The 13,026-nt window shown below is 37.1% G+C and overlaps 2 protein-coding genes across 2 annotated transcripts; both read right to left on the reverse strand.

Annotated features, from left to right (window-relative positions):
• Window positions 1-2,443: 2,443 nt before the first annotated feature.
• On the reverse strand, window positions 2,444-2,990 carry EAF01_000397 (uncharacterized protein; the record flags this gene model as incomplete). Its single annotated transcript, XM_038908647.1, has 2 exons — window positions 2,444-2,610; window positions 2,846-2,990. 2 exons carry the CDS (start codon window positions 2,988-2,990, stop codon window positions 2,444-2,446), a joined length of 312 nt encoding a protein of 103 aa, XP_038775553.1.
• Window positions 2,991-8,507: 5,517 nt separating this feature from the next.
• EAF01_000398 (uncharacterized protein) lies at window positions 8,508-8,859 on the reverse strand (the record flags this gene model as incomplete). The annotated part of the gene is made up of 2 exons (XM_038908648.1): window positions 8,508-8,746; window positions 8,826-8,859. 2 exons carry the CDS (start codon window positions 8,857-8,859, stop codon window positions 8,508-8,510), a joined length of 273 nt encoding a protein of 90 aa, XP_038775554.1.
• Between the last annotated feature and the right edge of the window lie 4,167 nt (window positions 8,860-13,026).

Raw genomic sequence — 13,026 nt, forward strand, 5'->3', positions numbered from 1 at the left:
TAGAGATCCATCCTGCGTTCCAAGGCTTGGATCTGCTCGATGGTTTAGTAAATGATTATTCAAGAAAGATACAAAGATATCGGCACTAATAACAGATTCCATCAACCTGCCTCTCAGAAATCAAAGACCATCACTAGTGGGTAATTACAGTATTAGCGAGGATATATATATATACTCCTCGAAGCAAACAAAGAAACGCGATTGCCACAGGGTAACAGCGGGTGGTAACAGGGTTACACAAAAAATGACGGATAACATACAACAGAGAAAAGGCAAATAATAAGAATGAGACTCTGTAATACTATAAAGGATATTCACAATATATATATCATTAACTCATAATTTGAAAATAAAATATTATATTAATAGTCTTCGAAAGTATAGATTTTACAAACTATATTTATAATCGATATAATGAGATTTTATTATAGTAAACTCAAATAACCCTCAAAAGGAAATAGATTTTCATTATTTTTCTCTATCTATTTTATATGATTAAATACATACAAGTGTATTATACAATTAGTATAGCTTAGTTATAGATAGACTGAATCGATTATGAATTTACTACTACTACTATAGTAGTAGTAGTAAATTCATAATCGATTCGATCTATATAGCTATGCTAAGACCATGCGATGCGCCTGTATCTGTGTCTAATTGAATGAAGTAGATAGGAAAAAGATATAAAAACCTACTCCCCCCCCGGTGTCCCACCGAGTCGCCTATGTTGTATACCTGTCCTGTCCAACACTTATAGCCCGTGATACCTGTACTTTCGAAGACGATGTCGTACAGCTACTACTATATATACCCCCTAATTATCCCGTTATTTACTTGATCATCATGGAGTGTAATGCATATAGATGGAGAAGAAGGACTCACTTATCCTCTACTTTGTCTCGATATACAGAAATTCTGATCCCCGGTATGGTTCTGGAGCTGAGATCTTAGATTATGTGGATTTTTGTTTGTTTGTATAAGAGAATGGCAATGGAAAACTGTTGAAGTTTATTATTATTATTATCATCATTGTCATTTTTGTTGATGATTAGGATAAAATGACCGTTGAGAATACAAGAATTTAACATGCTGATATTGAGAACCAGAGATAGACTTTAAATTGATCAAAGAATCTCAAATCCATTCGGTATATTATCTCATGGGTACTCTCAAGATCCGAAGGTTCCTTCGATTGTGTATGTTGCCCTTCAAAACACTTTTGGGTGATGCAGAGACGAAGTATTGCTTTTATATGTACAGGATGATTCAGATATCACACATCATTTCTGGCTGTCCTAGCATTATCCCACTGCTCGATCAACAAATGTTGCTCCATCATGCACAATTAACTGCTATATATACTCCCCATTCTTCCTATTCCAAACGGAATTACATAGCAAGAAAGATGACGAACAGGCTTAGGATTTTTGAGCTCGAAATCCATTTAGATTGATCTTCCGTGAGAGGGATTTTCGTTCTCACTGGAACTATCGTTGAGAAATCTACATTACTCATTTCCACTGCCGTTTAAAGAATGACTCGTGGAAATTCTATACTAGTGTTCCCAGGTGATTTTTCAAGCAAATTCCCAGATAGCAAGCGCGGGATATTTGAATAAACACTGTCTGCTTTTGGTGACTTATGCTTCTGGCAAAAGATACTGTGGTGGTTGATACGCCACTGATCACAACGAGACACACAGAAGGTAAGGAAATACTAGCCTGGAACACTACTTCCTGATGTGCTAATAGGAGAGATTTTTGGCAATTGCTTTGCTTCTACAGCAAAAGAGCTTTTAAGTCAATTGTCTACTCTAGTGGAGAGAATCTATTACAACATCTCAACTGTAGGCACTAGCTCAGAATCATTTGTTGCAGACTATGCCTGTGCTTCTTCCAAGGAGTTTAATTCTTACATTGATCTGGCGATTCAAAGTCTTTCATTTTTCATTCTTCACTGTCAATAATGTTGTCATTACTTTTTCTGCCAATACTCTCATTGGTCTTTCACACAAATTTAGTCTTAAGACTTAGTTCAACCCTCATCTAGCATCACATCCAACAAGCGGAAGTTCCGTCAGGATGGCACGGAATCAATCTGAAATTTTTCACTTTCATCACAATATAACAGTGTTTCTTCAGATAAAAGTTTCGTCATCATTATCTTTGAACTGTTCCTTCCAGGATCGGACCGTCGACAGTATTGTCGAGTTTCTTGCTCGCAACCAGTATGTGTCCTCCTCGCTGCATCTGAGCTCCATCAAAGTCTGATCAAACAGTACTCGAAGAATGCGAACCTTCCACCATTTGTAACCCAGTCTATCATTGTGTACGTCCCCCAGTTAGCACTTCTGACTTCCTCCTGGCAAAGATCAAATTGCCATCCGAATCCCGAACGCTGACGCCCCATCTCACTGATGATACCACATATGAACTCAGCTTCAAGCGATGATACCGAAGCTGCGTAAAACCACCGGCCACCTATTCTCATCCCGAGTCGTCGTCTCACTCCGATGGGTCGAAGTTCTCCGGGGACTCATCACCATGATATGGCACTCCTTTATTTGCTGTAATTCATGTTGCGACTCTTCGAGCTGCATCGCCCATTCTTGGAGGATTCTAAAGTTTATTCGTTAGTCTAACTCTCATGTCATATGTATACTTGCTAAATTTTTATATCAAGAATCATACGCGGGGTTGTGGAATCGGGAGAGGGGAAATTATTCTTCAGTAGAATGGAAAATAGTAGTAGTAAATTCTTAATCGATTCAGTCTATCTATGAATGGAGAATATGCATAAAGATGTACATACTGAATTTGAGATCGCTCAATGGGCCATCGACGCCCGCGCATGATCTCTAATTGGTGGCTGACTTGTTGAATATTAGAGCGGCTATCAAGGATGCAGAGTTCGAGGACGAAGAGTCTGTCCGGATATGATAGGTGGTTAAGTGTGTCGGCGAGACGGTACCTTTGGTAACTGTCCATTTGTTGCGTTATGATAAATAAGAAGAAGTTATTGTTCAATTGGAAGGATTGAGATGCTGTAAAAAGTCTTGGTGAAGATATAAGGATGAAGGGGTGGATGGTTATCGAGAGATATCTATTGTGGTAGATTAAATGTTTTGTGTTGAGACGTGATGAGGACTAGAGGTATCTGTGTGAGGAACAACTTGAAACTTTGAGGGTCTCTTTCAATCGAGTCGAAGCCGATCATATATAGATATAGATAAGATCTTGATCTCAGGTAGAAGTGTTAAAATAATACAGAGCTAATACAATACAGAGCCGTGGTAATTGTGGTAGTAGTGGTATACTTTAGTTCACTGTACGACTGAAAGAACCAACGATGATCATATTAATGCTAGAAGTTGTCAAAACAAGATCTAAGAGATAAGAGACAACGAATAAAAAATTAGTAGGTAGATGAAATAAAAGAAGGAGAAGAAGAGAACGGTAGAGCAGACGATGAGATCACAGTATGTCTTAACTCGCTATCATTGGCTTAACAATACTATTCAAAAACAAAAAAAAAGTAAATATCCAGGCCCCTTTCCGGAATCCTTCAAATTGAAACCGTGAAATTGATATATTGGTGTATTGAGACACTGCAGAAAGCATTTCATCGAATAAATTCAATACTGAGCCCTCGCGTATATTCACTCTATATCAATATCACTGTTCCCATATCTATTTTTGATTAATTCATTCTTTGCGGCCTTTACGATCTTTATACCCTGAGCCTTATTCCACAAACTCACATCAAATTAACACCCACGTAGCCAACTAACAAACAAGAAATTTCACACTCACTCCCTCACGAGATCCTGCGCCTCCTCCAATGGCCTTTTTTCAAGATCTAATACAGTAGTTCATAGTAGTCTACAGCAATCTTTTCCAATCTTCAACTCTTTTCAAATCTTCAAGTCCTCATATTATTGAATTGCAATCTGGACTAAACTATTGAATACCCTATTTGATAATTTTGAAGTTGACGAAGTAAAATGAAGAATACACACACATGAACAATACAGGACTGGAATCCCTCCAGAAATGAGTTATGAGTATCTGTTTATTCATAAAGAAAGTATAATTAATCAATTTAGTCTGTTTTATTAATAATCTTTTATATGATTTGTTTTATTCTATTCTATTATAAATCAATTTGATAAGAGAAATTAGAGGCCTGCGAGCCCTCGAACTCCTTGCTTTTTAAGAAAGTATAATATAATAATTTTTTTAAAAAGAAATTTATTCAATACTCATAGACAAAGTCAATTTACTATTGAATTATTTTTATTTTTTTAGAATCTTCATTTAAACATTTTATTTTTATTTTATAATATTTATGAATTTCTTTTTTTCGTTCGAATTAATAATCATATTATTAAATTACAAAAGCTTTATACTCAAAATAATTACATTGATATGAACCTTATTATACTCAATATATTCTACTTCATATTAATTATATAAGCTTCAAAACTAATACGCTAATACTAGCGCGCCAGAGTACCTAGGTACATATAAATAGCTTCTACATAGCATAATAAGAACTTCGTCCTTCTTTTACACTACAATCGTACCAACAACTCTTAAAAGAATTTAACTTCAATTTATTATATAAACCTTAATATTAAAGCTAAAATTATAAAAATTAAATCAATTAAAAGCCCTTAGCTTATTCTATATAATTATCTCTTTTTATTTTTTCATTCAATTAAAATCAACTTTAATAAGATAATTTGAATGAATTTTATTAGAAAAGATTATTTTAAACTATAATACTATAACGCTACAATACTATAGTATTAAGAATATCATATATAAGGGTTTAGATCAATTACATCGCTTGAATCGAATCTCAGGCTTAGCGAATCAACTTTTATATATATATATATAGTACTTCGGTCTTCGCGAATAGTAAGATTATCAAGGAGATAAACCTCTAATAATAATATAATTTTATAACATAAAATCATATTATACATAGATTAGTCATCAACATATCTCTTAATTAGTAAGACATTAACAAGGAATTTAGTATAATATAGTTCATTAGCATGTAGACTATATTAGTATATAAATTACTTCGAAAATATTAAAATCAAGGTTTTCTTGATATTTATATTTTAATAATTAATCATTATTATTTAAGAGAAAAATCATAAAAAATCATAATAAAAATGAAATATTTATAATATTTAAGTTTTCTTCTAAACAATTCATTTTAACTCGAAATTGCTAAGCTTTATATTACAGACTCTTTTTTTCTTTAATAATTTTATAAGTAATTGAAATTTTAAAAAAAGAATTAGATTTTTGAGATAATTAAAAAATTAGATCTTATATAAAAGGTTTTTGAAAAATTCTATTTGTTAATAAAGAAGGTGTATGATTATATACAGATGAGTTTTATATATAAAATGAAGTAATCTATATGATAATCTGACCTATATACTGAAGAACTATGTTACTTATTATAGAATTTCATAGTATTACTAGTTGATAGTTATTTACGAGCTATTAGTCGACTGATATTCGAAAATAAAGAATTACATACTACTATTTCAGGTCCGCCTGAATGATTTCAGTAGTAAATTGATTCGAGAGATGAAATATATATAGGCATATGATTAATATACTCGATTTCATAACTAGCTTTTAAAACTTGACTTTTCTATACCTCATTAAAAAATCGAAATGTTATATTTCTATCATTCATTTTATAATAACTTTATTAATTTAATACTGATTTTAATAAAAATGATATTTTGTAATAAATAATAATTAAATTTATTATACATTAAATTTTCAATTAAGCTAGACTCATATTGATTGAAATAAAAATTTGAAAATGAAAATCTAAAAACTAATTTCTTTCAAAAGTTAATTATAAAAACCTTTAAAATATTACATTATTTTAAAATTATTATTATTTCATTTATATTACTTCAAATCAAATCAAATTTAAAAGATTGATTTAATAAAATAATAGTTCTTATTTAATATAGGAATTTTAGATTTTATAGTTATATTAATAAAATTAGGATTTTATAATTGATTAATTTCAATTAATAGGTTGTAAGACTATGAAATTACATTTTAAAAGCTAGTTATGAAATCGAGTATGTTATATAGAAAGTATAGAAATTATTAGATCTTAAAGTTAAATTGAGATTAAATATAATTATTTGAGAACGTTCGAGATTTAAATTTATTAAACTACGAATAGAAGTTTTTGTTTTAACGATTTAATTATACCCTTATGCTGTTTGAGAAAATCGAGGGTTCATTTGAAAGAGATATAATACTAGAGATAGATATTAAGACTATAAAATGAGCTAGCGTTCTTATTCGTTTGCTTGTATATGTATTTAATTATTCTCTTGTTGAAACCTAATAGACTAAGCCTCGGATTTTATACATCTTGTTCCTCCTCAAAATAAGCGAGTACTAACTATCTGGCCTTATTACATGTCTCAACTCCAGCCCATATCAGATCATCAAGATAATTATCGTTGGTTTGAGAAGGATATGGAAGACGTAGCACCCACGCATTCGTAGGTCCTAAATGTCTAATTGTATTCTGTTTAAAGAGCTAGCTAAGTACAAAAAGTTGCAGGTCTTATATGAACGCTACAGAAAGAGCTAGTCTCTTTCGCTTTCGCTTAGGGCTTGTAATACAGTAGCTAGTGAATTGAAGCTATTCACTAAAATCGGAACAATCATTGTTCACACAATCATGGTAGAGGATGATCGTTCACTTCCATCAATTTCCTATTCTAATTTACGATGTATACTAGTAGTATCATGAATACGCCTTCTCCGTAACCCTGGATAGATTTCATATTTTCCCACCATCTCAGAACGAATACTTTTCTCAATCCCTTTTTACCTTCTACCTACTCAATTACTCTTCACATAGCTACCTCTCACTTCTCCCACCCCAAATCTCAGGGGCTCTCCCATAATACCCGAGCTCACATGCTCCTTGCAGAGTGGGGCCTCACTCAGACTCATATCCACTTTTGACTCATTCATATATCTTCCCCCCACTCATCCCCATCTTTTCCACTCAAACTTTCCATATTTTCTCTAAAATCTCTTGATTTTCCCACTGCTACCGTCAATTCCAACATATACTCAAAATAAAGCTCCACTTTCATCAAATAAGAATACAACAAACAGGGCTTGTGGTTTAGTGGTATAATGTTCCCTTAGCATGGGAGAGGTCCGGCGTTCGATTCGCCGCTAGTCCAGTGTATTGAGCTCTTCAAGGGCATAGCTTTTTTGTTCTTTGGGAAGAGGAGGGAAAAAGGGGGCATGAAGAGGGGGATTCCGGGTTTTGGGGTCCAGCGATTTCGTTTCAGGTGATGCATGTATAGGCATAAGCCTCTCTAGATAGAAGAGCCGAAGCATCTAGAGATGAGTAGATGAATGTATATTTTGAAGTTGTGAATGTTGGTTGATGCGGATATCTACATACCTACATTAGGCTACATATTCTTATTGATCAACCACCTTATCATTTCTCTTTACTTGACAAATAGGGTTGGGTATGATATCGTATACTGTTCATTAAGTTTTTCAAAGCATAGGATTTGTTCTATTTGAGTTAGAATTCAATACTTTCTAAACTGGGTTGAGAAGGGAGAAGAGGGGTATTAGCATTAGCAGACTAATCAACGTATAACAAATTTTTATGTCTTTGTAGGCGAGGGAATCGAGATCTTCAGAGAGAGAAAGGTTAAAAATCAAGGCTCTTAGTCATTTCTGCTTGTGACCGTAGAGTTTCGGCCGCTCTAACTCTTCAACTCGTAGGTTACAACCCACAGTCACGTGATTTATTGTATTCCCGAATGGAGAGAGTACGAAGCATTTCGAATGTCAAGCGGTGAAGGAGATGCATGTAAGTCGTATGTGTGAGGGTCAGTGAGATAGACCCACAGCATCTAGGATTGATGTGTATCTTCCCGTCACCACACGTAGTGACAACCTCAACCCACCGGCAAAGGCGGGGTAGAAGTAGGTTTTATGCAGCTTGTGCTTTGTAAGTGGGATAAACTAAGTATTCGTGTACGTGAATTTAGGGAGCGGACTCATCAAGGTGCTTAAAGTTCTGAGATCATCATGTAGGCTGCAGTATATCAACTTGTTTGCTCGAGCACATTATGATCACGCGGGGAAGGGTTTTGATGTTATGATTTTAGAATTTTTTACTATCTTGATTTATTCATCATAAGTGAATATAATTTCGATGCCCATAGGCCAAAGGAATAATGATACTCCTACGCTTCAAACATGACCGACCCAGACCAAAACCCCAAGTGACTAACAACCCAGCAACAGAAACCACCAAGCCAATTTTCGCCAGTATCCCTGCTCCATTCTGTGATTTGAGAAACAGCAGTTTCCACCTCTATTGAATTCTAGTTCAACCACTAGTACAATGCCATCTCATCATCTCCAGATCCCATACTCCCGCGATAAGCCCCAGATAATCTAGTTATCTCTTGCTCTCAATAAGAACAATCTTTGTCTGTCCTCTGCATTCTCTGTAGCTCTGAATTTTTGGTTGACAGTTGATGCACCACGGGTGACTGGTGCGAGCTGAAGGTAGGGGTTGAATGCATCGGTTGATTCGTTGGGGGTCGTGACTGTAGAGGAGCCATGACCGTTAAGGATGAGCCATCCATCGTTGGAGTCACTGGAAGAGGCGGATGAGGTAGAGTAGGCACGGTCTAGGAAGGAATGTTAGTATATCGTTGAATGATGTGAGATGTGAGATTGGGATGGGACGGGACGGGATAAAAAGCTTACCAAGACGTGGTTGTTGAGTTGTGGAAGAAGACATAGTGATTTTTGGTGGTGAGTTGTGATTGGTTGGGTGAATGTGAGATATGGTTGTGTTGTTGGAAGGAAGCGGGGTGTAGATTGCTTGATATTGGATTGGTTGTTTGATGTTTGATTGTAAGATTGAGTTGAATGATGAGGAGGAAATGAGGAGGGAAACATCGATGAATATATACACTTTCATCAACATACCTTCCCTCCCCCCCTCCGTGCCTCATTCTTACCTCAATCCATTATTCTCAATACAGAACCCCCAAATTCTTGGAAAGTCACCTATCTGTGTCAGACAAATTCTGGGCATGACCGAGCGCCATTTGCGGATTCACCACCTCCACATCAGTAAGCCAAGATGGCACTGAACGCAATGGAACGGTACATACATGAAGATTATAGTTTGCCAAGCGATATATTGTTTCCCCCCAGCTGGTCTCCTACGCTTGCTCCGCTTGGAGTCGATGGAGAATACACCAGGAATACCGCTACGCATAAGTTTCTTGGCGATGAATATTATCCAAAGAATCTTCCACGCAGAACCTCAACGGGAACTCCGGGAGCCAATCCGGAGTCGTAAAATGGAAGCATGGGCGGAAGTCAATGGACTGCTGAATGTTACGCCAAAATTTCTCCTTATCGAGATTTCCGCAATCACAATAAACGAATTTTAATATAAGTAAAAATATCTTTATTGATGTACTGTACCTGCCAAGGTCATTTCAATCATACCTTGGCAAGCCTTGGAGGTGTTTTCTATGGTATATACAAAATTTTGACATACGTAGGTATTGAAACATTGAATACATTGGTCAAGGGCAAAAAAGAACTTTGCCACAATTCTTTTTCCAAGAATGAAGGGGTAAACTTCGCTTCGCAATATTTTGAGGAGGAAGTACGTACCCGCGACTCCTCTCCTCCAGTATACTCTTTTGAAAATCAAATTGTTACAAGCGGTGTTCCGGCCAAGCTACGCACAGAGTCCTACAAACGATCCGATCCGCCTGAAAAATAACCATATTGGAAACTTATTAAACTATTTAAAGGGAAATGATGGTCTTGGCATCTACGATAAGAGTTTGGTAGATCTTGGTGTTGTGCTGGGCAAACCATTATTGTTCTTCATTGATGATCTACCAAGCAATTTTAAGGTGATAAACATCGATCATTACTTTATGTACCGACGGGAAACGGTAGTTATTAGTTTGACTGTCAACTTGGCGTAAGGCTTTTGTTTCCAAGTTAGTCTACTTTAGTCTGTTGAATAGGGATGGAAGATTCTTGGTTGTTTGAGTGGTGGTAAAGATTTGCAAATTTAGATCTTCTGAAACATGTCAAGTGACTTATTCTTTCCATGCTTTGTATGATTGACAATTTACATGTTTGATCATGAACCATGGTGTATTAGCAACGTGAGATTTGAAATGGAACGTCATTTCATGATCCTGTAACACCAAGAATTCCCAAGTATCTTGGCTATGTAGAGTACATCAACACTGCCTCACTTTTTTCCTTTACGAGCAACGAGTTCATCCACCAACCACCTGTACATTTCGAATGTGCCCAGAACAATACATATGTGGATATATTGCACAATTATTGCCATGAAATCTTAGGAATATCGAAAAAGATATGAAAGGGATACAAGAGTATGCACGGTATCATCAGCCAAGTCGAGCCGAGTATTATTCTGTTCCGCATCTGATACTCAAGAACTTCAACAGTCAGTCTCACTGCATACCTTGTGCTGCGAACCCTCTCGGAAAGTGGCAATTAGTAGCGATCATTCTGACCTTGTCGGTCTTCGAAATCTTATCTCCAATATCACTGCAGCAGTGCAGCTTGCCAAATTTTCCCTTGGTGCATCCTTCACCTTATTCCCCCCACGGAATTTTTTTTCATTGGCAATCTGTACGGTGAGATGTCAACGATGGACAGCGAGACGGGCGTACGGAGTGAGAAGCACACGACAATCTCATCAACAAGATGCAAGCTGGGTGATAAGCTGCAACCGCACTTTACCGATGACCCTAGTTCTTGAGGTGACGGACGTACGGAGGAGAAATGTACGACATTTTCATCAGCAACTTCGCAATACCTGCACCGGTACTGCTACATTCCTTCCGCAGAGCTCCACATTTGATTTCTTCAAGGGATCATAATATTCTAGGGTTTCGGTGGCCAAGGCTGATAATAAGGTAGGATCTTATCCAGAGATCCATCGTGGCGCCTATACGAGACTTTTTTTCAACGTCAAGGATCGAAGAATCCACATTCGTGGTAACATCACTATCAGACATCACATCTTCGATTTGGGAGAGCACGAAATGGCGAATGGAACACTGTACAAAGGAATATCTCCGAGGCTCAAGATGATTTACCTCTTCGTTTGAGTGAAGGATTGGTAACTCGGTCAGGGTATCTGTGACTCCCAAGGCTGTAGTACTGGGAATGGTACCCTTGCGGGGGGGTACTGTTGCTGCACCTAATCGTTCTTCCCGAAAGTTTGTGATGTTACATCTTCATGGAGCTTCGGAGGTGATGAAAATGATAGGTTATACTGGAAGACTAGCCATGATTCTCGAACCGGTTTTGTCTCCACTGCTCATAATCTGGCCCGAGAATATGCCTCAAATTGCCCGAAAGTGCGATGGTTGCTGAAATCAGTGGGTCAGTATGAAACATCTCTTACAGTATCTTTACTCGCATAAGCACTATATTCATTTTTCAAGCATATGATCCTGAGTTCTAGAGCGAGGTTCCATGATATTCTGTAGCACAAGGTTACGACTGACAAGACTCAGTAAGATTCTCAACCGAATCATCAAAGACTCAACATGGCTCATCTCGGAGATGAAAGAGCAAAGCCGAGAGTTCTTGGCCAATAAACTCGCAAAGTCGACGACTTTCGTGCCTCTTCTTGGTTATCATGGGGGCAAGCCCCCAAATCCCCATTGCTCGCTGCGCTCGAAAACATCTCACACAATGTTCGTTGTTTACTATCTTTATAGTCTATGTCCATGGGAGTGAAAATGATGGGCGGGTTTTGAGCTTCTCATTCTGATTGCTCGTTGTGCGCACTGGACTGTTCAAGTAACTCTCATGGAGGTGGCTCCGATGGCCAATATTCAGTATCTGTTGAATGATCATCTCGAAACTAACACATTCTCTCAAACCTTTAGCTCTTACATTGAATGGCTAATCAATCTCACTTGATATTTCACTAACCCAGTTGTTCTTCGTTCTCACAACGCAGTGCTATCTACCATCGCATAAGTCTATCCTCTCAAAGAGATAAAAGGAGTCAGCACTTCGTGGCACTTCGCATAGGGTCCAGTCATCGCCAAGCAGCAATGAGTCATTAGAAGAGAAGAAATTTATCAATTATGATGGAGATACCCTTGATATAGCAGGAACAAAGACACTCATACCTAGCAGAGACCGCCATCGGCCAAATCGCTCTCCATACAAGATTCGAATAATAAGCACATCATATTACCAAGCATTTACATCTAATCTTCTGACCAGATAGAACATAATAGTATTCCTCACATCACATCTTACATTCTATGGATTCTCTCCCCGTGATCTCAGATATCTTTATGCACTCCTTCATCCTTCAACACCCATATATACCAACAAGCTCGCGCCTACACCTTCAACAACCAACCAAAGAAGAAAGATAATTCAATAGCAACACCCAAAAACCAATTAGTTTTGCACGCCCCCCCTTCATTCCATACTTTCCCAACGCCATTACAAATCCCACCAATACTATCCAAAACCGCAATCCAAAGTCCAAAGCCCCAAATCCAAAGCCCAGAACCCAAGTCCAAATCCAAACCCAAACATTCCCCAGCCCACAAACCCACCGTCAGCAAAACCCCATACATAATCTCGCTAAACAATTTACTCATCTATCAATTTATCCATTTATCCATTCCCACACATCTTACTCCCCATCACAAATTTTCGGTAAGCCCTTCCGTAAATCCCTGTTGACCCCGGATTTCGGAATAATCGGGACAATCGGATATGTGAGGTGAATACTGGTACATATGATGATGATAAGGAAACGGTGAATTGACGAGAGATATATGGGATGAAGAGGATAAATGCGCTGATATGGGGATGGTTGAGGATTCAAAGGGACAGTTCCCGTCTTGTTGGTTCTTGG

This window comes from Botrytis porri (genome assembly GCF_014898465.1).
Source record: "Botrytis porri strain MUCL 3234 chromosome Unknown BPOR_001, whole genome shotgun sequence".
Taxonomy (NCBI): Eukaryota; Fungi; Ascomycota; class Leotiomycetes; order Helotiales; family Sclerotiniaceae; genus Botrytis; species Botrytis porri.